We start from the raw sequence: 23,931 nt of genomic DNA, 5'->3' as shown, positions 1-23,931 counted from the left end.
AAAATAACGCTCATTTCGTTGTTTTGGGGATTTTCAAGAATTCAGATTGGGTTCGCCACGAGGGATCATTCCCATAAGATATAATTATAGCTGCTGCGTTCCTGTAAAATAATTACAGGACATACGCTTATTTTTTATTATTGATAATAATACAGGTTATTATTATTATTATTATTATTATTATTATTATTATTATGAGCAATAATATAGGAAATAATGATAGTATCGGTGCTTCTCCCTGGCCCATGATTGATAGCCATGCTGGACACGCCGCTGTTATCACCCCTGATCGCCAGGTGCATCAGCTGAAAGGGAACAGCAGTTTCAAATGAAACAATAAACAAAGGAGCAAGCAAGGCATGTGATGCTGATCCGTACGTCTCACATCCTGACGAACATAGAAATGTATCAATTCATGACGAATATAGCATGTTTATTCTCTCACGTCAATTTTTTGTTTGTTTGTAAAATCATAGCATCACATTACAGAATGCATTGTTTTCTCAGTAATCCCGTGACATAATACAATTAATGATTCACGTATATTGCATTACAATCTGTTATTATTTGTATTATTAGTAGTAGTAATAGTAGTTGTCTATACTTAGGGTTATGGGTTATTATTACTATTGGTGTAATTATGAGATTGCATTGTTGCTTCCGTGTGAAGCAGGTCTTTGTAAAATGCCAGTTTCCTCTGCTCCTCTTCCATGTGTGTGTTGTTATTGGACTGTGTGCAGCGCACTGGACTCTTCTTCTCCAATCGCATCCCAATGGCAGCGAATGAAGCATGAAAAAAGTGTAGCCATGCATGCAGGAGTGGGAGGATCCACTCGCTTCAATCTCGATCTCAGACTTTTGCAGCGAGAGGGGCACAACCAACCAACCGTCTCTACTACTTCCAAAGAGTTACTGCCGGGACATCTACATACATACACCCTCCTATTTTTGGATTTGTTGTCAAGTTGTGTTGCTTCCTCTTTTCAACCTTTAACAAAACTTCCGTGAAGAGCATTCCCACCTTTCTCCCGTCGGCTCGAGGACGAGAAGATAACGCTTCCTCAGTCCTCTGATCATAACAGGTGACTGTTGAGAGACTTTCCCCGCGTTTGTTGTGTCCTTTCTGTCTCTCCGCGCGCGTCTCCTGGCACGTCGGGGATACGTGTAGCCGGTGCACACTTTGCCTCTACCTTTTTGAACTCTTGCGAGCATCAGAGTCGAGCTGTTTTTGCGGTTGCATTTCACCTCAGCTCATTCTGTTGACTTGTCCTCTTCCGAGCTGCAGGCTGTGCGTCCAGTGGCACTCAAGCAGCTCCAACAGGTTTCCGCCTCGTCGTCCTCGCGCTGCCTCCAGGCGGCTGTGTGCGCCCGGGACTCTCTTGTCAAGTTTCACCGTGTTCGTATGGATATTGCAACAGGTCTGGTGTCGCTGGAGCGCCTCTCCGTGGGACTACAGTCCGAGACGTGCATCATGCTGGACGGCATTAAAATTGAAGACCATCCCCTGCGATCGGGACAAGCCACGCTGGGAGTCATGCTCGGTGAGTCTTCCTCCTCTTTTGCCCCAAACCTCCGCAACGTGAGCACAGGTCACACACACTGGTGTCCCGGTGTGGATGCCATTAGCCTGCTATGCATTGCACACTGCTGTTTTGCTTAGGATCATCACATGTTCATACATGCATAAAAAGGGATAAATAAATTTTTAAAAAAATCACATAATAATGAGAAATGGAGTTTTATTTTCATGTAATTGCGAAGGAAACCAATCACGTGCGATTTGGTCATGTTTAAACTGTGAGAGTGATGTAATCTGCGGGCCTTATTGGAGGGAAAAAAAAATACAATTTCATCTTTTTGAACATGCTTCTTTTTGTGTATTCATTCAAAACAGAACACTTTCACACACGCTAATTGATTGAGTCTGTGTCGCTTTAGAGGTGCAGCTCTTGATTCAGGCCTTCTCTCTTTTCTCACGGGCCCCGACTCCTCTGCCGTTTCTTTTCTTCCAGGGAGCGACTGTCAGCATCCATCCGTGTGTGAAGGATGCCAGCGTCCCATCTCCGACCGCTTCTTGATGAGAGTCAACGACTCCTCGTGGCACGAGGAGTGTTTGCAATGCACCGTGTGTCAACAGCCCCTCACCACCAGCTGCTACTTCAGAGAAAGGAAACTTTACTGCAAACACGACTACCAACAGTAAGCACACTTCTCTGAGAAAAGCTCCGCTCTCCCTGTCTGCCTTTCTTCACGCTGCTTCAGCGGGTTTTTTTTTAAAAGAAGAGAAGATAAATAAAATGGCACCGTAGAAGCTTCGGTTGGCCAAGAGCGGAGGCCTCGTGCGAGGTTTTATTATAATTCTAAAAGAATTAAGAAATATATCCGTCAACATGAATATGTATTCAACTGTTGTCGTTGCTTGCTCTGCCGCAGTTAAAACGACTTGCTTGCGGCCGCATTATAAAATCAAACAAGAACAAGTGGATTTAAATCTGAGCTTTTTTTTTTTTTTTTTTTTTTTTTTTTACCTCGCCCAAACATTTTGACTAATGAGTGAGATATGGAAACGTCTGCAGCAGAGTGCTCACACTGGCTGGTGGACGCTCGGCATTAGCGGTCCTATATCGTTTTTCATATGCTTCTTTGTCATTGTCACACACTGCACGGCATTTCCACATGTGTGTCAGCGAAACGAGCGCGTTTCTAACAAGAAGATGTGATCCCACACAGGCCCGAGAATGTGCAGGCGAGCAAGCAGTCTCGGTTGTTTTTTTTTATTCACTCGGGTATTTCCTGGTTGCATCATCTGGCATTTCCACATCCACATCAGCCGCTTCAGATTCTTTCAAAAATAATTTAAGACATCATTTCTGTCGCGTCGAGTCCACCACGCACTTTACTTTTATTTTCCGATCGGCCCAAATTCCCCTTTCTGTCAGTCTGATGCCTCGATTTGCCTTAAATATAATATTTTCACATTTTGTTTTATATTTTTTAAATGTTACGAATCTTTTTTTTTTTAAATGTAATTGTTTATTTGAATTTTATATCAGGCCATTTAATGTGTATTGAATAGGACGTGTTTTTGCATGTGGCAAATATTTAACGGTGTAATAAAAAACAACCTGCGCTTTCTACGTACCTGCACGCTACACGTCCTAATGTGGGTTTCGTACGTAGTAAGTACATAATTAGAAGTTTCACAATTTGCGCACGTGTGACTCGAGTATACACAAACACACGCACACGATTTTTAAAACCATTAATATTTTAGTGTTGAATTGCAAGTTTCACCGTTTGAAAAAAAAAAAAAAATCAAACTTATTTTGGGATTTAAATACCGGAGTTTGATTAAAACAGCAGACTTTATGATTAAATGCATCTTGTTAATTTGATCATTTATTCTGTCAAATTCGCAGCAACACAATAAATAGCAAACATAATTATAAATGTTACATCCACTAAAATAATAATTCCAATAATCATAGATATATTTAAATATATATTTGATTTATTGATTACAATACATTTTTACATTTTATATTGGGCCTTTGACAGGAAGTAGCTTGAGAGTCATTAGCCACCGAGTAGGATAAATTAGTAAATTGAATTAGAAACTGATCACATAAAGTCAGCAGCAATGGCAGATGTAGGGACACAAATATTGGGGCTAAGTAACAGAAGTATACATTGCTGAGGGTGGCTGGTTGGCTTGTGAGGACCCCGGGGTGCCCTGTGTTTCTCATCGCATGAGCGCTTTTCATGCTTGTCACTACATTTTCAGCTTTTTGTGTCCGGCCTTTTTAACAATTCTACTTCGATTACCGGGACATTATGGCTCTCTGCTAGATACCTTGCAAGCAACAAAGAGTTACATCTATTGCCGTGCGTGCCATTCATCCCGCTTTGTGACAGCAGTGTAGTCGCCTGATAACAATGGAAAATTCATAGCAGTAACTATGGGATACCAGAGCCCCGGCGTCACGGCTCAGAGGTGGCTGCAAGCTGAGACTGTCCGGCAGGGAGAAGGATCTCTTTCTCATGCCTGTTATGCGGCGCTCTCCACTTTGTGTTTTGTTTGGTGTGTGTAAAGAGAAGAAGACAGACATAAACAGAGACAGATCTCGTTTGCTTCCAGATAATACTCTTTCCTGACATTTAGTTTGTGCTGGGCCTTTGAAGCACCATACTTGGTGTACAGCTGACCATTTCCCCCTTTTACTCTGAATGCTGTAAGCTTGTGTGGCAAGTCTGCTCAGCCAGCCAAACACAGCAACCTGCTGGGCAACGTCCTGCTTTCACACTGTTATTCATCACATCTTTTAATTCTTTACCCTGCTTCCCCCACTTATTATATATTTTTTATTTGTACCCCTCCCAGGTTAAATGCTGGCTGGAGGGTCTCTCATCATATAGACACAAGTATCCCTTTTTTGTTTATTCTATTTGCATTGATGGGATACTTAAAGATGTAATTGGCACCTTTTTGACTTTTATGACATCCATTTAAGATGCATTTGTCAGCCCACAAACTGCTTTGGGCTTGGTAGAGAGCTCCTTGCCTTACAGAGGTCTTCGTGCCTAATTACATTCCTATAGCAACTGATTCATGCCCCGTAATCAGCTCTCACTAGCTATAATAAATCAAGGAATTGGCAAGCAGTCTTTTTTCGCACCTTTGGAACAGATTTAAGTGCAGACGGGGGAAAACAATTGTGTACTGTGTTATTAAAACTCCCACCAACACAGTTCAACACATCTTACTCCATATAGTGCAATTATATAGTAACAAGATTGGATTATATTGGCCTCTTTTCATGCCAAGCAGCTGCCCTGTATTTATCGTCCCTGTCTTGATCCATAATTTGTGAATAAGGAATATTTTGGGCTTTAAGATTCAGGGTCCAAAACAATCTCACATGTACAGATTGTCGGGCATATTTTCCAGAGGGTAAAATATAATTCAATATATTATCATAGGAGGAGAAATACAGCAATATAGCGCTGCCTTTTGCAAGAATTATTTATAAGAAGTTTGTTAGAACTGAGGGAAAATAGGGAGAGCTGTCAGTTGGACGGGAGCCATAGCCGCAGAGGAGGAACAAGCTTGAACGAGACGGGCGGTATGTAAAAGGTAGAGTGGAATTACACCACCCCGAGAGAGTTTGTTGTGCCCTGGTGTTTGGAGGTCAATTATACATCATTAGGAAGAGGGAGATCTTTTCCCCAGGGAGACCTTTTCTTTTAACCAAGCAGATGCTTTGAAAGGAGCCATGTAATAAGGCCTATCACTTGACCAAAGTGTTGGACAACACCCTTGTAATGGACTGCCTTGTTAGAAACGGCCATGGGCTGCATCTACAAAACACAGCATTAACTAAATTCTATTTTACACCATGCTGTCGACTTTTCAGTCCTGCTGATGCTTAAACTTTCACCGTGGATTTTTTATTTCCTTCTCCTTGCTCCATAAAAAAACTTTCTTTGCAAAATTTTAGAGCCGGCAGATTTTTCCAAATTTTCAAATTCACGTGCTGTAAGCAGAATTGAATTCAGGTCACGGTAGTATGAGTAGTAGAAAAACACAGCGGTGGTGAAGCCATAAAAGCAGAGCTCCCCGAACCTGTCTCACTTCCCATGTATGCTGGACGATCCCCCGGTGTGCTGAGAGGTGCTTTTTAGAAATGTTTGGAGTGCCCTCCTGTGAAATTGTTGTTTTTTAATTAGCTGTGCTTGGGACTCTGCAGCAGTGTGTGCCGGATAGATGCTGACGGCCGGGTTTCTGTGTTAGCTCACCGAGTGTGTGTTTTACTCACTCTAGGGCACTCCCGCGTGGCCTGGCACTTTGTGAACGCTCATACGCACACCACAAAAAAAAATAAAAAAATAAACTAGGATGTACTTTGTGTTGTCAACCCAGCTGGGTAGTTTTGCAGTTAATTAAAGACTATCCTCACTTCTTCTACAGTATTTCAGAAGCAGCGCTGATCTGTGGGTGTACATTTCTTTGTGCAAAACATTCTAACTTTCAGCTATACATTCTTGTAGTATTTTATTCTCCCTAAAAACAAAATAAAAGTGTCTTTAGCCACTGCTCTTGGGTAAATAAAAGAAGGACCTCTACAGAGAGACAAATCTAATGTTAGAAACACTAAGCCAGATAATATTGCTTCAGCTTGCTGGGTTTTTAGGACTGGGCGAGGAGCTAGCTGATGCTGGCCCCGTTCCTCTGTAAGGAAGTATTGGGTTTTATGTCAACATGGCTCGGCCTGTCCCAGCAGCATACTAGGATGCATCATCTGTCATCTCATGGTTTGCTAACTGTCCCCCCTCCTCAGCATATTCAGACCCATTAAAGGACCTGTTGGAGTGGTATTTATTTGCATCACAAGCTGCAACTTGGATTCTCTGTTTTTTATCCTTTCCGGTTCCCACAAATAGCTCTTTGGTGATAAATATTTGAGTTAAGCGTATCGTTTTACATGAACACTTGTATATATGGATAATACTGTTATACATTCACACGAGTTACATAAATTAAAGCTTCAATAGCCTTTTTGTTTATATTTACTAGGTGTTTTCTGTGAGGCTGTCAGTAAATCTGAAGTACAAGTCTTATGTTATGAAATTAGATGATTTCATGAAGGTTTATATTATAAAAGCATTTCTGTGTTTTAATCCAAATGAGTGGGAGCAGTATGAGCATGTGTGTGTGTGTGTGTGTGTTGGGGAGTATTAAGTACACTAGTGTGTATGACTGTGTATGTAGCAGCAGCTGGAACACAAAGCACTTTGCAGGATGCTCTGGGAAGCCACAGAGGCTCAGCCACGGTAATGCCCATCACCACTTTAGAGGCCAGACTGGTGGCGAGGGATGTGGAAAGAGGTCTCTGTGGCTTTGTGTGGGGGAGTTGTAGTGCAGGGGAGGAGAAGGATCTGCAGAGGGATCTGCCTGGTGTGCTCACATTACACTGGATGATAGCAGAGGGGTGCAGAGGAACTCAAGCATGCAATTTGTTGGTAGCCACAATTTAACCTCATCTCCTAAAGCCGGCTGTTAGGCAGCCAGTGGGACATGTCAGTCAATCGGGAATGCTAATCAGTGACGGTGGAGAGAAAGCCCTCGGCTGGGCAATGCAGTGATTTTCATTACTGGCTCCAAGTCCACGGGCCTTCAGGTTTATTTTCACAGCATGACAACTCTTCATAACAAAAAGGAAAGCAACCACAAACCATTAAATGCAATTTACAAATTAGATTTTGGCTTAAATCTGTGAAATACTGTAATAGCCTTCTTAAAGTAGCCAGCAGAGAAATACACACACTCAGCAAATGTGTTCAATTTCAATTTGCCAGATTACATGTTTAAATCACAAGAATGAGCTTTTTTTTTTACTGACTGGATTTTTGCAGCGCTGAAATTATTCATTTCAAATATAATTTACGGTGTGTGAAAGTTTGCATTTGCAGAATTATTCCCGCTCATTTCTTGTATTTTGAATGACATTTCATATTGGTTTCTTTCATTCTGCTTCTATAGTTCGGAAATAGCCCACAGGTTTTTCTTCCAGGCAGCTCGGTCGAACGTGTATGAGAAATTGAGACATGGCCTCTGCTGCTGGCTCGCAGTATCGCTGCTGGCCTCAACTATGTATATGTGATCCCACTCTGGAATGTTTTCCAACACGTAGGCTTTTCACAGATACACTAGAGAGGACTGGCATCATAGTGGCAAGTGCTGCATTCAGACTGTTGTGTGCCCAGGGCTCACTCTCACACTCACATCACACATTCTAGCTCTACATGGGAATGGGCAGAGCAGTGTGTTTGTCTACATACACCCCAGGTTTTTGAGGGTGTGGGCGCGCGCGCGCGTGTGTGTGTCTTTGTGTGTGTGCACACTTGCTTCCTCTCTCTGCTCCTTTCTTTCTTTGTCTCTAATCTAAGCTCTCTCCTCTGCCTCACATTTACTGTCTGTATTTTAAAGATTGAGTTCAGCACCTCATCCTAGTTGCTACATGTAATGTCTACATTTCCGCGCTATAGATTTTTGTACAGATACACATTTCCTTGTCTTTTAAAAAAAAAAATGTTTTACCTCTTTTAATCTTCATCAAATGAGATTAGCTCCCAAATACCGGTATTCCTGCCCAAAGTGACTGACAGAGATTTGCACTTTTATCATTAAGTGTGACACTAAGCTGGTCGGAGCTTTGTCTTGAATGGAGGGTCTGACGGAAACGGGGGCTCCTAATCCTTTTATTTGTGTCAGACCCAGAAATAGGGAAGAATGGGGCCGGGGTAGGATGGGGCTGCAGAATGCCACGGCCCTTCAGACCCGACCTCCACAGCCAAGTGAGCATGAGACTCATCCTATGTGGTCCATGCACTCGAGCGGACGCATACACACTCATGCGCACACAGACACACATTTGTGCATCTACAGTATGTCGACATGTGTGCTCAAGCAAATGCACACAATCATCAATACACCGTCTTGTGTACAAAAACATATGTTCACCCACTTATGCGTCCAATCACAGATGCACACACACATGCACAGTCATTTTGTGAGTGTGTACCTGCTCACGGCAGAGCATGTGGCTCTCTGTGAGCGCATGGATTGCAATAGCAGGAGGTTCAATCTAGGATGAGATTAATAAAGTTTGCCGGTTCCCTGGTCGAGGTCCAACGCCAGGCTTTTGTCTGCGGCTCACATCGGGTTGTGGGGCTTCAGCTTCTTTTGTGTGTGCACTCTTGTGGTAATCCATCTCCAGCGGGAGTCCCCTGGGGCACTTTATTTACTCATTCAACTGTTTGGAAGTCTGTTAGACTGCAGATCAGATGCAGTGAAACCAATGTGATTACTTTAACCAGCACTTGCAGATTCCTGCCCAGCATCTCCTCTCACCCTGAGCCTGTGCCCTGCAGGTGGGAGGGAAGGTCCACACCGGCTCATCCCGCTCTGTCTGTCCTGTTTACCAGCCTGGTTCGAGGGCTTATGAAAATTCTGCATTAGTTATTGAACCTCCTGTGCCTACACACTGTAGAGCTGACTTGAGTCCTTTATTATCCTTGTGTATTTGAGTTTATTATTTTTCTGCCTTGCATCTGAAAAAATGTAAGCTCCAAAACTGTTGGCTGACTAAAATTTGTCTCTTTTGCAGCAGATCATAATTCAGCACCATAGCAAGTGTGGTGTCACAGTGTAAAAACTAACATCTATGTTTTATTACAAACAATGAGATGGATTTGGTTATCCATCCATCAACATAAATCCAGAGCTATGTATTTGGGACTAACCCCCGTGTTAAACCATTGCAGGCTGTCAGGCTTTCTGAATTTACTCTCCGCCTCTTCCCCCTGGCGTGGCTGGGGAATATGGTTGAAATCAGCTGCCAGGACCGGCATCTACAGTGAGAGCTCCCTAAACTCGCTGTTTAGAACCAACCGCTGATTGGTAATGGCTGTCTTGGCAAGAAAAATAACCCCGTATGAAAACAGTGCAGATTGGGTTTCTATGCATCTGACTCACTCTCCTCCTCTCTGACCGCCTCCCCACGGCAAACCAGCGTGATTTGTGCACGAGGTCGCTTGACCCATGGAAGCTTCAAAAAGCAGCGAGAGGAAATATTTGGATGATCCTGATGGGGGAGTTGAGACGCGGGAGGGAGGCAGTGATGATGGGGGCTTGGTAAGAGCAGGGCGAAGCGCTGTAAGGCAAGGCAGATGTGGAGTCTCTGCAGTGCAGCCGTGATGACAGCGAAGTGTGTGCGCAGAGAAGATGACTGTCCATCTTGAACTCTGTTCCAGACACCCAGCACTAGTGTCCCTACGGACAGCTGTAACACAGACGCCATGTTCTGCATAAAACGGTGGCTTTAAGGAAACTGTGCACAAGAGAGTTGGAAGGAGTTGCAATTGAAGATGTTAGATAGATGTTATCATCCATGTACCATGCCCTGATACTGATCGTCTGCACCTCACCCCCTTGCTGCACCCCCCGATCCCTTCTCTTCTCTCTTTACCTTTCCTCTGCCGGTTGGATATTAATGTTTCCCAGAAAGCTGCTATAATATGTCTTCTCTGGAAATTCCACGAATCATGAACGCTGCGAAATGATCTGGTGTCTATGAAAAGGATGGATATGAGGATAAAACATAACGATTTTTCAAAATGTTTTTTGTGCATATGTGATTCCGTAGTGCTCTCAAGATGGAAATTTCTATTCGGTTGCCTTGATAAGAAAAATGTGTTGCTGCATTTGAAGGCTGAGTTGTTAGCTCCATTCATCTAAATGTTCTCCTTTAGCTGATAGTTGTGTTTGATTCAACCTCACGGCCTCATAGCACATTTTTTATCCACAGATTCTGCCTCTGGGGCCAGTTCACTGGAAACCCCATTCAACAGAAATAGTTGGAGAAAACTGAGGCTCAAACACAGACTCAGCAGTTAAAAAAAAGCAAAGCTTTGGACTGAGGCAGCTCCAATCAGTCTTTGGCCTCTATGCTTGTCGCTGCCTCCTCCTGAGAGTGGGTGGGTTGACTGACCCCTAGGGTGTCTGTCTGCCTTAATGTTGGCCCTGCAGGCTCAGTCTCACAGGGGAGCGCCAGCCCCAGGCCGGAGTTGTGCTCTGAAACCAGAGCTCCAACGTTGTGTTGTGATCCCAGCTGGAGAGACAGCGCTGGCTCTGAACAGAGCCCTCTCGCAGCGTGCTGCCGGGGTCACCAGTGGCCTCTCAACCTTCATCACTCCACTGTGCTTTTGCACAACACCGACTAGGTCTACATTATTTATTGATCCAAAGTCTTTGGTTCTTCTAAGACTCTGTCTAGCAACAAATATCAATCAATTACATCTGTAGAAAGGGAAGTTAAGCTCCACAAACTGTTAGTTCTGCCAATGCAATTTTCAAGATGAATGTTTCACATGGCTTGTACTGTCAGCAATAGCACTCTGTCAGTGAAATGCAATGTCATCTGTTATGTCTATGTTGGATGGTTGTACTTTAAACTGTAATCTGTATAGTAACCATAAAATCTGGTTATGGGAAAAATGGCACTTTTGAGTGTCTGTGGTGTAAATGTGTCTTCAAGTCTGTGTTTTTGCAATTTCTTGGTACAGCATGTTCATCATATGGTCTCCTATAGGTTCCAGCTTCACTTTGCATTCAGTTGTTGTTGTTTTTTGCATTCCTGTGTGAACGTGCTCGCATGTGTGCAGCCAGAAGTGTGTAGCGTGCCCTCTTGTGTGTGTGTGTAGCGGGTCTGTCACTCGTCCAATCATTGGACATGCTGCTGGCAGGCGACACAGTCTGTGGATTCTCCTCTTGGTCGTACTGCTCTGGAGGCAGAAAGCGGTGCGTGCCACCCAAACCACCAGCCCCCCTCCTCCCCTCCCTTCTATCATCAGCAGACCGGCCTTCTCCCTGCTCTCCGTGCTCTCCTTTTCCTGGGCCCCAGAGCCTGGGCTGTGGCCTGTGGATGAGTGCTACATCCTGGCTGTCAGCACAGGGGTTAGCTGGGGATTGGCCTGTGGTGGAAGTGCAGTATCAGGCCCTGTCTGTCAGCTCCTCGTCTCGCTTCCTCCCGCCCCTCAGCGCAGGCTGCAGTCAGTGGCACAAACATACGCCGAGCTGTGACTGACTCAGATCTTTGGCTTGAAAATGAAAGGATCTCCCTCAGAATAGGCATATTCATAACCATGCCAATGAAAAGTGGCTGTTCAAAACCCTTAAGTGCTCGGGTGTTGTGTTTTTAAACAGACCGCGAAAGCTTTGACATATGGTTTACAATTTCACCCAGTATTTCATTTCAGGTACTTTTAACAGTCGCTGTCTGACTTCCGTGGAAGGACCACTCACCCATGTGTGTGTTTGCATACAGTTACAGCTACCTGGCAACCACTTTTTACTGAAAAGACCAATTCCCATTGATTCGATTGATGAATGTTTAAAAATTGTTACTTAAGATATTTTATAAACCTTGTGGGTAATATATTGTCTTCAAAGATTCATATTTTGTGTGTATAAATGGAGCCTTGCCTCTACTCTGTGTACGTATCCCATTATGTTATACACACGTACATACATGCTTACACACACATGGACATACATCTGTACTGCACATGGTTGCAGACAGGCCTACACATGTCGGAGGATTTGTGACTATAATCAGATTAATTGGTCCATCTCTCCTTGGAAACATCACACATACACGGCCGCTGGTAGCTTTCAGCTGGATGCTGCTTACACTAACCAGAGGCCCGGCAGCAGGCGCAAGGTCGGCAGGGTCGCAGCACGCTCTCTGGCATCAGCATCTCTTTATGGCTTATACGTTGGAAAAATTATTACAGCACTTACAACCTCGTTCTGTCTGGCGGAGAAGGAATGTATATCTGTTCCTCTTGAGGGTTCCGGCTTATTTAAGATGAACTTTCTTTTAGCTAAATTTGACACAGAGATTTTTTTTTCCCCCACAACATAAACATGAAAGCTGGTGTTGCTTGGCAGAAGCCTCAGCGTCTTCAAAGACAGTTGCAAGACCCACTTGGCCTTTGCGATGAATATTATAAGTACATTAACCATAATCCTTATTAACATTCTCCAAGCTGCATGCAGGTTCAGCGCCTCAGTACGCTGTGTATGTTTTTCTTATTGCCCACAAGTATGTCTATGTTAGGGACTATCTACACACATGCTGCCATTCATGATTTTATTATAGGTTTTAGTCTCACCACAACTCATACATAGGAAAGACTATTGCTTTATGTCTCCTTTTCAAATTGTGTAATCTCATGTTATCCATACTTTTATTTGTTTGTATTTTAGTAAAAATGTGTGTGTTAAGGGCAACTAAAGCGTCACCATTACTGTCAGTAAACCGCATTAATGGTCGGTGATTCACAACCCAGGGTACTCGTGCCCAAGGGGTACTCCAGCAGTTATAAATACTGCTGAAACTCGCAAACACCACTTTGAGAGTAGGCGCTATAAAAAAAAAAGTAGTAACAGAGTAGGTCAAATTGTAAGCAAAAAAAAAAAGTTAAATTTGTTAGCTGAAATTGATAGACAAACAGTTTACATGTCGACATGTAATAGTGTTTCACTGTTATCGGGTCAAATACTGACTCAAAATGATGGATCCGGTATTGGTGACATTAGGCACAACTTATTGAAGTCAATTATTTGATATACTTACTATTAGATTATATTCTGGAATTTTAATCCCAGATACATTTTGACCACTTTCTTGCTGCATCAAATCAATTCATGATTTAACTCCTGATAATTTTAGAAGTTGCTAATATGCAATTCACTATTTTAATAATAAATAACAATACAGCAAATGTTTGTGTCAACGTGCTCCATTTTGTTTTACAAAGTTGTGAAAGCTAAGGTTTAAATCTCGCCAGCTGTTGCCTGACACATAAAAGAATGACTCCAGCCACTTTCACACAATGAGGCCTATACCTTATAATTAAACACTGGTATTGGATCTGTGCTCGGGACAAAAAGAGGGCGATGAGATGACTGCATCCTTAAAAGGTAAACAGTCGAAAAGTTATAAACTGTTTACACAGTCTGCTGTAACCTTAAAGTAACAGTTGAATAAGTAATGCATACACAGTTACAACAGGAATAAATGGCTGCAATAGCTAAAAGTAGTGAATACATGACAGAAATGTCCGCCCAAATATTGTCACAACCACTACTCGAATAATAACCCTTTCAAAATCAATGTCACTGAAAGGGTACTTGAGTTCATCTGACAGGGCTGTGCTAGCTTGGGATCCACTGATTTTAAGGGTAGAAATATGATATTTATACACAAGCACCAACTTCCTTCCAAGAATAATCGCTCTAGGAATTTAGGTTAAAGTCATTTTATTTTATCCATCTCCAAATAGTAGTGGGATGTGGTTCACCAAATTCAGAACAATTCAGATAGTGTTTAGCTGTCCGTCACAAAAAGACATTTTCTGGCAACTTCCTTGCGATTGTCCAAATGTTCTGTCCGCCTGCTCTGGCTCACGTGGTAAACCCGCCCTGCTGGCACTTAAGACCAGCGAAACAACCCATAAAAACATATTTTGCAAATAGTCTTTTAGTCTGCTCTGTTTTTTTCACACATTCTGGCTCTAATAAGTTGTGACACGCCCTAAACAACCACCCTCTCAAAGAGTACATCTAGTGTGGAGCGGCGGTTTGGTGTCCAGGGGAAGCCTGTGGTTCTGGAGCCAGAGAAGGAGTCGTGCCTTGCCGTCCCACAGAGATGACAGGAAGATAAGAAAGAGAAGTGGCCTCTCTGCACAAAAACATCCCTCCAGGAACTAACCAAACCTGAGGGAGAAATGGAGGGCTTCAGGACTCCTGTCAAAATCTATCTTTACTGGAGGAAAATACACAGGAAAAAAAAACACAGTTTCTTCATCCAAGTGAGGATTCCTTGATCAATGTTGACTAGAAACGTTATTCATTTAGTAGCCATCATAATCCACTGTAAGATGTTCTTGAGGTATCCCAAGTATCCATATTAAGTTCATACTACAACTTTGGCTTTGTGACATGGCTTCTCCTAACCAAGAGCCACAGAAATAAAGAAGAGGGGGGAGCGTGGGGGGGGGAGGCACAGTATAAACTACAGACTCTTGGCAGACATAGCCCCTGCAGTTATAACTTAGAATACCGCTTATACTTTGCAATATTTGAGAAGGCGAAGTGAAAAGGTAGCCATTTCTCCTAGATGATGCGTAATGAGGGACCCGTAGGGGAGGAGAAACAGCGAGTGGTTTCTGGAAGCGGCACTAACACAGGGATCAGCAGCATTAAAAGAGATTTACACCCCCAGCTCTTAAACAGTTTTCTTTTGCTCAATGGTTCCTCTTTTACAGATATTTCAAGGAAGTAATAAACTGCACTGACAAGCGTTCGAGTGGCTTTGAAACATCCCTCATGGGCAACAGAGGTCCATCACTTCTATCAGTGTCTCGGCTCTGCATTGTAATTTCTGTGGAAGTCAGTCTGGTTTCTCTCTCTTAACAGCATTTGGCCTCAACTGGATATTATGATCAGCTTGTTGTTGTTTATATTGAAAAAATGTTGTGTAACTAACTAACTAACTAACTAACTATACTACTTCAGGTCTTACAAGTCAGTTCAACATGTATCTCGTGGTAATTTTGTCATATAGTTACGGCCTACAGACTGTTTCCCCTGACGGTAAAGTTCTTTTGAAGCTGTCTGCATGATCTAGCATGAGGCCCTGCACAGTGTAAGATGTCATACTCCCACTGTGCTGACCAACATGTTCTGTGGGCCTTGATGTGCCCATAACGTTTAATGGTACTCTGGCAAAGGCTAATGGAAACTCTTACTTTGCCTAGCAATCACATTGTGTTCCCTTCTCTGTGCTTTTTAAAATCTATTTACCATCATTATTTGTTTGTGCCTTTGATGTACTAAAGAATGGCTGAGAGCAAAGGGTGGAAAGAATATACATTATCTGCTAATTATTAAGATTGAGGGCGGGATAAATAAACCAGAACGAAAGGGAACATTTGTCTTGAGTAAGGCATGGTTCTCTGCGTTCTGCTTCCCACAGCATGAATCTTTGTAGTCTCGCTGCAAAAGCAGAACATCACAGAGCGTCCCTCTGGATGTGGAGCCGGGACCAGGGTTGGCGAAGTACTCTAAGTAGAATGAGGAGCAGGAGGAGGAGGAGAAGGGTAGGTCATGCCATGGCACGTACGTCTCAGTGTGGGACGAGGAAACATCTCAACCTCGCACAGGTTCAAGAAAAAACAGCCTGCTTCTGATTAGTCACTCTGATTCCCAGTGATAAACAATTCCTGTGGTCTCCTCCTCAAAGAAACATCACTGGCAACTGTTGACTGTTCACGGGTGGTTTGTGCGTTTGTATGTATGCTTAGACATGCAGGGTTTCAGTGTGTGCTTTGGTGTGTTTAAATCATTCTAAACATTAGATCAAATATAATCACTACCGTATCAAAATATAAGGAATTTTGAATTATCTGGTTGGATTTGGTCATCGGTTACATTTGTACATGCTTGAAATGAACTAATGTGATGTTACTTTGCTCGACATGACATCAGTTGTCCAGCATTCCAAAACATGAGGGTGTGTGGTGATTTTATTAAGTGGGGTCAGATAGTCACACGTTTCAATTGCAGAATAGATAAAAGATGTGCATGATGCCAAATCTGCAGTCCACAACCACCCCAAACCATAACAAGTATGATGGAGGAGTTTTAAAACATTTCACTCAGAGAGTCTGTTGTCTTCTTTCTGCTTGCGAGCAACCAGTTTTATCTGTTACTGAACTTCCACGCAGATGCCTGGCATCGGGCCTCGAGATGATAAAAATGTCAGCAGAAGGTAAGTGTTTATGGTGAAGATCCATAAGGTTAGCAGGATCAAAGCTCTGTTGAAAGGACATTAAGCAACGAAACAGGAATAATAAACAAAACAGCCAGTTAGTCATACAATCAGATGTATGACATCTCCAAACCATGTCAGGGAGAGGCAGGTTTCTGTCGGGCTGTTCTTTATTGCTTTGCAGTCCAAAAAACGAGCCAGTTATGTAAAAAAAAAACAATAGAAGCGAGGAAGGTTGGGAAGCGTTTAAGATTTCACACCATAAATATATTTTTGTGTGCACTTTATACTGCCTTTCTGTTATTTTCTCACTGATTGGATGAAATCGTCTGACTTTTTTTATGCTCAATTAATTTCTGGGGTCTGTTTTACGAGAGAAAGTAGTTTAGCGTCAGACAAGAGCCTTGTGTACGGCCCAGGTCGGCTTCTCGTCGACCGGGAACGGCTGATTGAGTTGACTGTTTTAGCCGAGTACGTTCACGAATGCCCCCTGAATCACCCAACCCACCGTTCATGCAAGATTACACAAAGGAGTTAAAGAATCAATTTCCTTTTTTAGACCTGAGGGAAGGTAAAAACCATCTGTGCTTTTTTTGTTTTGTTTTCTTATGTGTCCACGTTCAAGTCAGGCTTTAGTAGTTTGGCTGCTTTATGAGCACTTGCCAAAGTGGTAAGGCATTTTTTGTGTGTGTGTGTGTGTGTGTGTGTGTGTGTGTGTGTGCGTGTGTGTGTGTGTAGCCTGTAGAAGACCTGCAGGAGTGGGAGTGGTGTACCACCCGGGCCCGTCCTGTCCAGTCATTTGCTTGAGGCTTCAGCTTTAAGTGGGAATTATTGCTTTGGAGATAAGTATGGAGATAAGGTGGTCCTGGCCTGCAGAGATGTATGAGGTGTCTGGGTACAGCGAGAGGTGCACCTGACCTGGAAACGAATGGTGTGAAGGTCCAAGTGCAGCACATAAACCTCCTTAATCATCCAAACCCCTGTCTTGTAAGCGCAATGACCCAGATCTTGACAGATATGAAGTTGTATTTTTGTGGGATTATAATATTTTATCTGGTGTTTTGGTTAAAATATCACTTCAGCTGTAAGGACTATGTGCTCTTTAAATATCCAAAGTAAGTTTTATTTGGACCCTTGACTTGTAATGGCAACAATATCTCAAAATATATGTTCATAAAAAGTAAGAAGTGAATATTAATCTCAGGTCAATAAAAAATATAGTCTCCCAAATAATTTAAGAAAAAATGCATAAACCTCCTGCGTCATATCGTTTGTACAGTCCCTAAAAGCCATATTAATTTACTTTACACAAATAAAATCTAAACATGCATATGTTCAGATACACAGAATGAAAATGGAATTCAGCACTCATGTCTAAACGCTTTATTGTCTTCACCATAATTATGAACATAAACACAATTAAGGAACAGGAGATTTTCTTTCTGTGTTTGCAGGAGAGAAAAGTGATTAGCTTGCTGCTTCACTGAGGTGTGAGGGAGAAGCATTCTTTTTGCTTGGTATGTTAATTCACACCTCCGGGGCCTGTGTCAGCCGTCGTTCTTTGAAGTGTCTCTTCTCCCATCAGGTGAACTCAAGGCCTCGTAGCATGTTTATATATTAGCCAATCCCTCACATGTGTAAGATGATGGATGATAGAGTCGACATGTTACAGGCTGTCAAAGTTGAGGGGCGTGCCAAAACCCCAACAAATTTAAGCTTTGCATATAATGACACTTACATGCCAGAGGAGTTAACTCATTTGACGGCTGCCAAAAACTAAGAAGAAGCCAGACCAGATCATTATGATCTTACAGACAGTGACAGTGAAGCAAAGTACTTACAGGATCAGTTAGTATTTACCTATCTATCACTTTTTTGACTTACAAATCCCTTCGATCCATTTGATTCATTTTACAAACGTGTTGTGTGTCAGTGTTTGTGTTGCACATTCTGGCTGGTTAGCTAACTGGAACATTTCTTCTTATCTGCCAATATTGCTTCTTTTTTTTCCATCAAAACTTTACTAAGAATCATTGTCAAGCAGCCAATTAATGTCCAAAAAGGTCACCCGCTGTTATGATTGAAGCGAGCACTGGTGGTTTGACCCACCGCACGAAGAGTTATAGGTGGCCGGTCAGCTTGTCAGTCAGGTTGGGTGGTTTTTTAATCATTTCATCTTTGCTGGGGGGCTCTCCTGAGACCCCTGCAACGTTTAGCAGTCTGCAGCTCAGGACCCCGGGGCTCGTCTAAGCCCTGCCTGTATCCGTGCTGCCATTATTAGCTCTGCTCTCCAGAGCACGCCGCTCATCTCTCCCCTGAGAGGGCGGCTGAGAAATGAAGCGAGCTGGCTGGGCGCGGCAGTGGAGGGCCAATAGCCCGACATGGAACAGTAATTACTCCATTGATATTCCTCACACAATAACACTGTCATCTCTCATTTGCATAACCTCGGCTGTGCTCGCCGCAGCAGATGAATGCATATGATCTTGTCAGGAGGCTGCAGGAGTTTAGCTGGCGTGTGAGTGGAGGGTTTTTTCCCCTCCTTCTAGGTGCCAATTTTGTTTCAAACATGCAGGATAAACTGTTTAATTGTGATTAAGTTGGCAGGATGAAAGATGAGTCCAGTGTTTCTACTGTTCTGGAGAGCTCTCTGGCTCAGCTGTGTTTGTGGTATTAGAACATGAACAACAAAATGGAGAGAAGAGGCTGTGGTGGATCGGATTTGTAACATTGTATGTGCATGCGTGAGTCTGCCTGAGAAAATGAGAGTGTGTTGAAGGGGTGGGGTGTCAGCGGATGTCATAGGGCCCTGTCTCAGTCCTTGGTTAATGGCCATTGGTCATAGGCTGTCTCCCCTTTATTTCTTTTGCTCTCCTGCTCTATCCTTCCAGGTCTCCCACTGGAGCAGCGCCCTCAGGCACCGCATCATTTATTGCTGTCAGGAGTCACAGGGGAGAGGAGGGGGAAGAGAAGAGAGGGGGAGAAGGAGGAGGGGAGAAGGGCAGAAGATGTGCTGCAGAGAGAAGCCAATGGAGGCGATGGGGAGAGGCAGGCACGCTAGACTGTCAAATCTCAGCCGTTGAATATTTAATGGAGCCTGGAGTGTTTATTTAGTTAGCCTGTCGATTTTTACTGCTCTGTCAATAGCGGCTCCTGTGTAGCCTGCTGATGATCTTTAGTGTCTCTTCCCCCAGGAGAGGCCAGGCACTAAATGCAATTATGGATTTTCCTGCACCGCAATGTGTTTGATATTTTTACTGATCTAATTTGCAATCTGGTAGTTTATTGTTTGGCATTTTAGTGGCGCTCAAGTGGCGAGGCAAATTTGATTTCCCCTCATAATGCTTTATAACTTCATTAATGCTGTTAGCACATTGGCACAGATCTTAAATAAAGCTAGAGAATCATCGCATGGATGAATGCATTCCTCATTTTATTGTCTCCTTGCCCCATTCTTTTTTTTTTTTTTTACTGATTCTGGTTCTAATTAAAAATCATCCTAGTGGTGTGCTGTCTTTGTGAAATATGAAATCATAATCTGATTTGAATGGCTCCCTTCATAGAGGCATACGCATTCAACCATATGCCCAGATCTGTTGTGGGCAGGATGAAACCAAATAAAAACAACTTTCTTTCAGTGGCATTCAGCATCCTCAGAGACAAATGAGCGTATTAGCAGCAGAGCAACAAAAGTAACAGAGGCAAAATAAAGCGGGCGATTGTCTCAGAGAGAGACATTGTGGCTCCGCGTGTTTCTGGAGAGCCGTAGGATTTCTAGCCCCATGACGGATGTGTTAGTTAGAGGGGCAGCATTAGCCGTAATGCTGTTAGCATGTAGCCGTGTGAGTGATGTGCTAGTTAGATGCCCAGCAGTAGAGCTAATGGTGTTAGCGTGTTGAGCCTTCAGAGGGATGCAATCGGTTAGGCTGTGATGGATGAGTGTCGTGCCGCAGAGGCCTGCAAGCCTCCTCATTCGCCAAGCTGTCAGCTTCTTAAGTGGACGTGCACAATTAGTACTGAAATCAGAGACCGCTTAATCTGATGGTAGGCTTTACATCCAGTAGGAAAAATGGCTCATCAAGCCTGTGGTGAGTGAATGATGGCCGCTAAAGAAAAAAAGTCAAAGCAATGTGAGAGAGAAGGCGCTGATACGCATCTTTCAAATCTACAGTCAGTAGTACATGACGCTGAAACTTGGTCTTGGTTGAGAAAGCATTGATAGTGAAGAGCTTTATTTCAAGAGCTTTATCCCACAACTTCTTCTCCATTTCAGATTAAAATTAAATTATCTTTAAAAGGATCAAGTGATCTGTCGCCACCACAGCTCTCTCCTGCTGAAAGACTGCAAGACAGACGGTTTCTGTTGTGTTTCCGAGAAGGCAGGACTCACCTGCTGGTTCAGGGGTAAAGAACAGGGCACTCAAACACTTGCAAGCAGGGCACATATTCTCGCATCATGGTACTTCCAAAACAAGAAATATGAAAGGCAGAGCTTGTGAAGCTCTGCCACTATGATCCACTTGAGGTTAACGAAACCTGTTCTCATTTGGCACTGTGCTGTGCACATACCTGTCATTACAGGCCTGGTTACTGGCCAGACTTCATCTGCTTTGATTGCATGTTTGTGATATCATTTCATGTGTACCTTTTTGTGTGCCTCTTCTGCCTTGATTACTCTTCAGCTAACTACTGTGACGTTGTTGAAAAGGATGCAGTAATTTATTTAATGAGAAAACAATGATTTGCTGATATTTTAAAGTTGCAGTATGGGTTGAATTTGATAGATAACTTTGATAGAATTAGATAATTTATTTACAGACGGTACTGAAAAGCCATATAAAGATTCACCAGACATAAACTCTTCTATAGGTCTGTCTCTATTAGCAATACATTACAAGCGTCGTAAGAGTATAGTTTGTGATATTTCAATTGGAAAATATCTTTATAAACATCTCTGCAGTGTTAGACAGAAAAACACATTGTTTTCATTTGTAGCAGATGCCTCTGTTAAGGGCCATTCTAATACAAGCTTTTTTTGGAAGAAATTCTCTCGACAGCAAAGATCCCCTCTCTAATTGAGGACTGTCATCAAATCAGCTGCGACTCTCACCCCTTCCTCTCTTGCATCACTTGTGGTTTCAGAAAAACGCAGACCCTCTCGGACAAATCTTAATGATAGGATCCGGGATGAGAGATGTTTGCACTCCAGCCATGCATACATTTCATTTTCCTTATCAGCTGAGATGACAGGGGAGCGAGGCTGAGGAGGATTTCTCTTGGAGCAAGAAATGTCATTTCTCTGTAATAGTTTATGATTCATCCCTCCACCTTTGACTAAATAATGAGGGATGACAATTAGAGCGGGCCATGAGAGTAGGAATCAAAGGGTTGAGATTCCCCTTGGCAGAGTCGGGCCTGTCTGACTGTGCTCCCAGCAAATTGGATCCAGATGTTGAGATTTGTGCTTCCATACGCTGCTGCTGCTGCTGTGGCCACCACAGCCACACAACAGGCTCTTTCTGCCAGCGGCTAGCCAGCCACTCTCTCAACCCTCTGCTTGCAAACATGACATGAGACTGGGAGACAGACAGACATGTGAGAACCTGGGACAGAGGAGCTCCAAATAATATAATTTTAGCTTGCAGCCCTTGCAGAGCCAAAGCAGCAAAAGTATTGTTTCTTTAAATGCTGTGATATATCTAATCCTCAGCCCGTGTCTCTATCCTCTCTTTGTCTTCCCTTGTGTCTTAGTTTGTGTCTCTTACTGCTTACCATGCATGCAACAACAACAACAAAAACGCTTCGGATGTAAATATGATGTTAGTAGGTTTAATATATTTGCAGATTGTCACAAAATTGTTGCAAGAGTTCTAACATGTATTCATTTATTGGCACTTTGATTATCATCTAACTTTTTTCCCTTTGCATAAAAAAGAAAGTACAGCCCATAGGTCGCCTGTGGTTTGATGTGTCTGTTGACGGAGAAGATGAGGGGGTGAAGTCGCGGTGGGGGTCGGGCGTTGTCACTCGGCGCGGCGGCTGAATCAATGGTCCGGTGTGGCAAAGAAAAGGCCAGCAGAGCGCTATTGATATGTTTTACAAATTAGCCTTGATGACGGCAGGTGTGATTGTGAAGCGAGGCTCTGGGGTCAGCTCGTCATATGGTGGCTAACAGACACGATATTGCTGCGTGTCCTGATCTCTCCATTCCCTCACAATGGCATTAGGGGCACCCCAGGGAAATAAAGAGTCCCTCTCCCCTATCCCCAGTGCTCTTCAAATTAACTCCCCAGAAGGTTAAGCTCCCTGATTCATAATTATTCAAGCCCACCACCAACACCACCACCCTCTCCACATCCACTTCCCAAACCTCTCTCTCTCTCTCTCTCTCTCTCTCTCTCTCTCTCTCTCTCTCTCTCTCTCTCTCTCTCTCTCTCTCTCTCTCTTCTCTCTCTGCCACTTCTCCTGAGTGGCACTTGGCTTTTTGTGGGAAAGCCCAGGAATTAGATTATCTAAGCCTGACCTGCGAACGTACAGCCAGATGACGGGAGTGGGATTGGACTTGATCTCTGCCTGTCGAGCTGTCTCTCTATTCAATCTAGCTGTCTGTCTCTCATTTGGTGTGTTATTGCTTGTGAGAGTCCCTATGGATGAGACATTTTCTAGCCACAGCTATTCTGCAATTGCATATATAGCTCTCCAAGGAGCGGCCAGTGTCAAGAGTACATCTCACTTGCATGGACATGATTTGAATGATACGAGGTGCTATTGGCCTTCAGTTCTCCCTTAGAGGGCTTGTGACATTGAATATGTGCCACCATTAAACAAAACATAATGACTGTTAAGCAAAGAAAGAAGCACAGTCTTTTCACAAAATCTAGATGTAATGGCTAAACTGTCGAATACGCTCACATGATTGCAGTTTGAGGTTCTTTCCTCTTAGGGTATTATTTTTTGTTAATATCTATGATCTTTAAAGGAATGTTGGCGGTTGAAAGCAATGCACTCTGCTGCTTTTAAAAGCACTTACATTTGAAATAAAATGCACTAGGATTATCCATGGTTTTCAAGGAATTTGCTTTTTTTTCTGAGCTTACTTAACTCTGGATTTCACTGGAAAACAAAATATCCAAGTCAGGAAGGAGAAACATAATGTTTATAATGAGGAGAAGGTAGGGTACAAGTGTAAATTAAATCCAAAGTATTCCATCAATCTGAATAAGAGTCCAGAGTGTGAAACTGTCTCCCATAACGCCACAAAAAGAGGCTTTTAACCTCAGTGGTTTGATTTTCACCTGCTGGAATTACACTAGAGTAGCACTGCGGAGGCCATGCAAAATCAACCGTTAATAGTTGTCACACTTCTCAATCAGTGTAGGTCTTCCGTGGAGGAGCCGTGTGCCTCCAAAGTCAATTGGGTTCCTCTGGAGGCTGAGGTAATGTAATGAGGGACCACTCCGACTGAGGGCTGGGCTCCTTTCTTCACAATCACATAATTAATCTCCTGATTCCACCACTCACCATGTCATGACAG

At 43.2% G+C, this 23,931-nt stretch overlaps 1 protein-coding gene across 1 annotated transcript in view; it reads left to right on the top strand.

The window, feature by feature from the left end:
* Nucleotides 1-857: 857 nt before the first annotated feature.
* lmx1bb (LIM homeobox transcription factor 1, beta b) overlaps nucleotides 858-23,931 on the top strand; it is a 43,814-nt gene continuing 20,740 nt past the window's right edge. The window contains exons 1-2 of the mRNA XM_068605282.1: nucleotides 858-1,541; nucleotides 2,013-2,199. Coding sequence (XP_068461383.1) covers nucleotides 1,403-1,541; nucleotides 2,013-2,199 — 326 coding nt within the window. The 5' untranslated portion in view covers nucleotides 858-1,402. The remainder of the gene's footprint in view (nucleotides 1,542-2,012; nucleotides 2,200-23,931) is intronic.

Source organism: Clinocottus analis, unplaced genomic scaffold (genome assembly GCF_023055335.1).
Source record: "Clinocottus analis isolate CAN_PGR_092001 unplaced genomic scaffold, fCliAna1.0.p SCAF_7, whole genome shotgun sequence".
NCBI classification, from domain to species: domain Eukaryota; kingdom Metazoa; phylum Chordata; class Actinopteri; order Perciformes; family Cottidae; genus Clinocottus; species Clinocottus analis.
The sequence above is the reverse complement of the archived record's forward strand: the minus strand, read 5'-3'. Positions and strand labels throughout refer to the sequence as shown.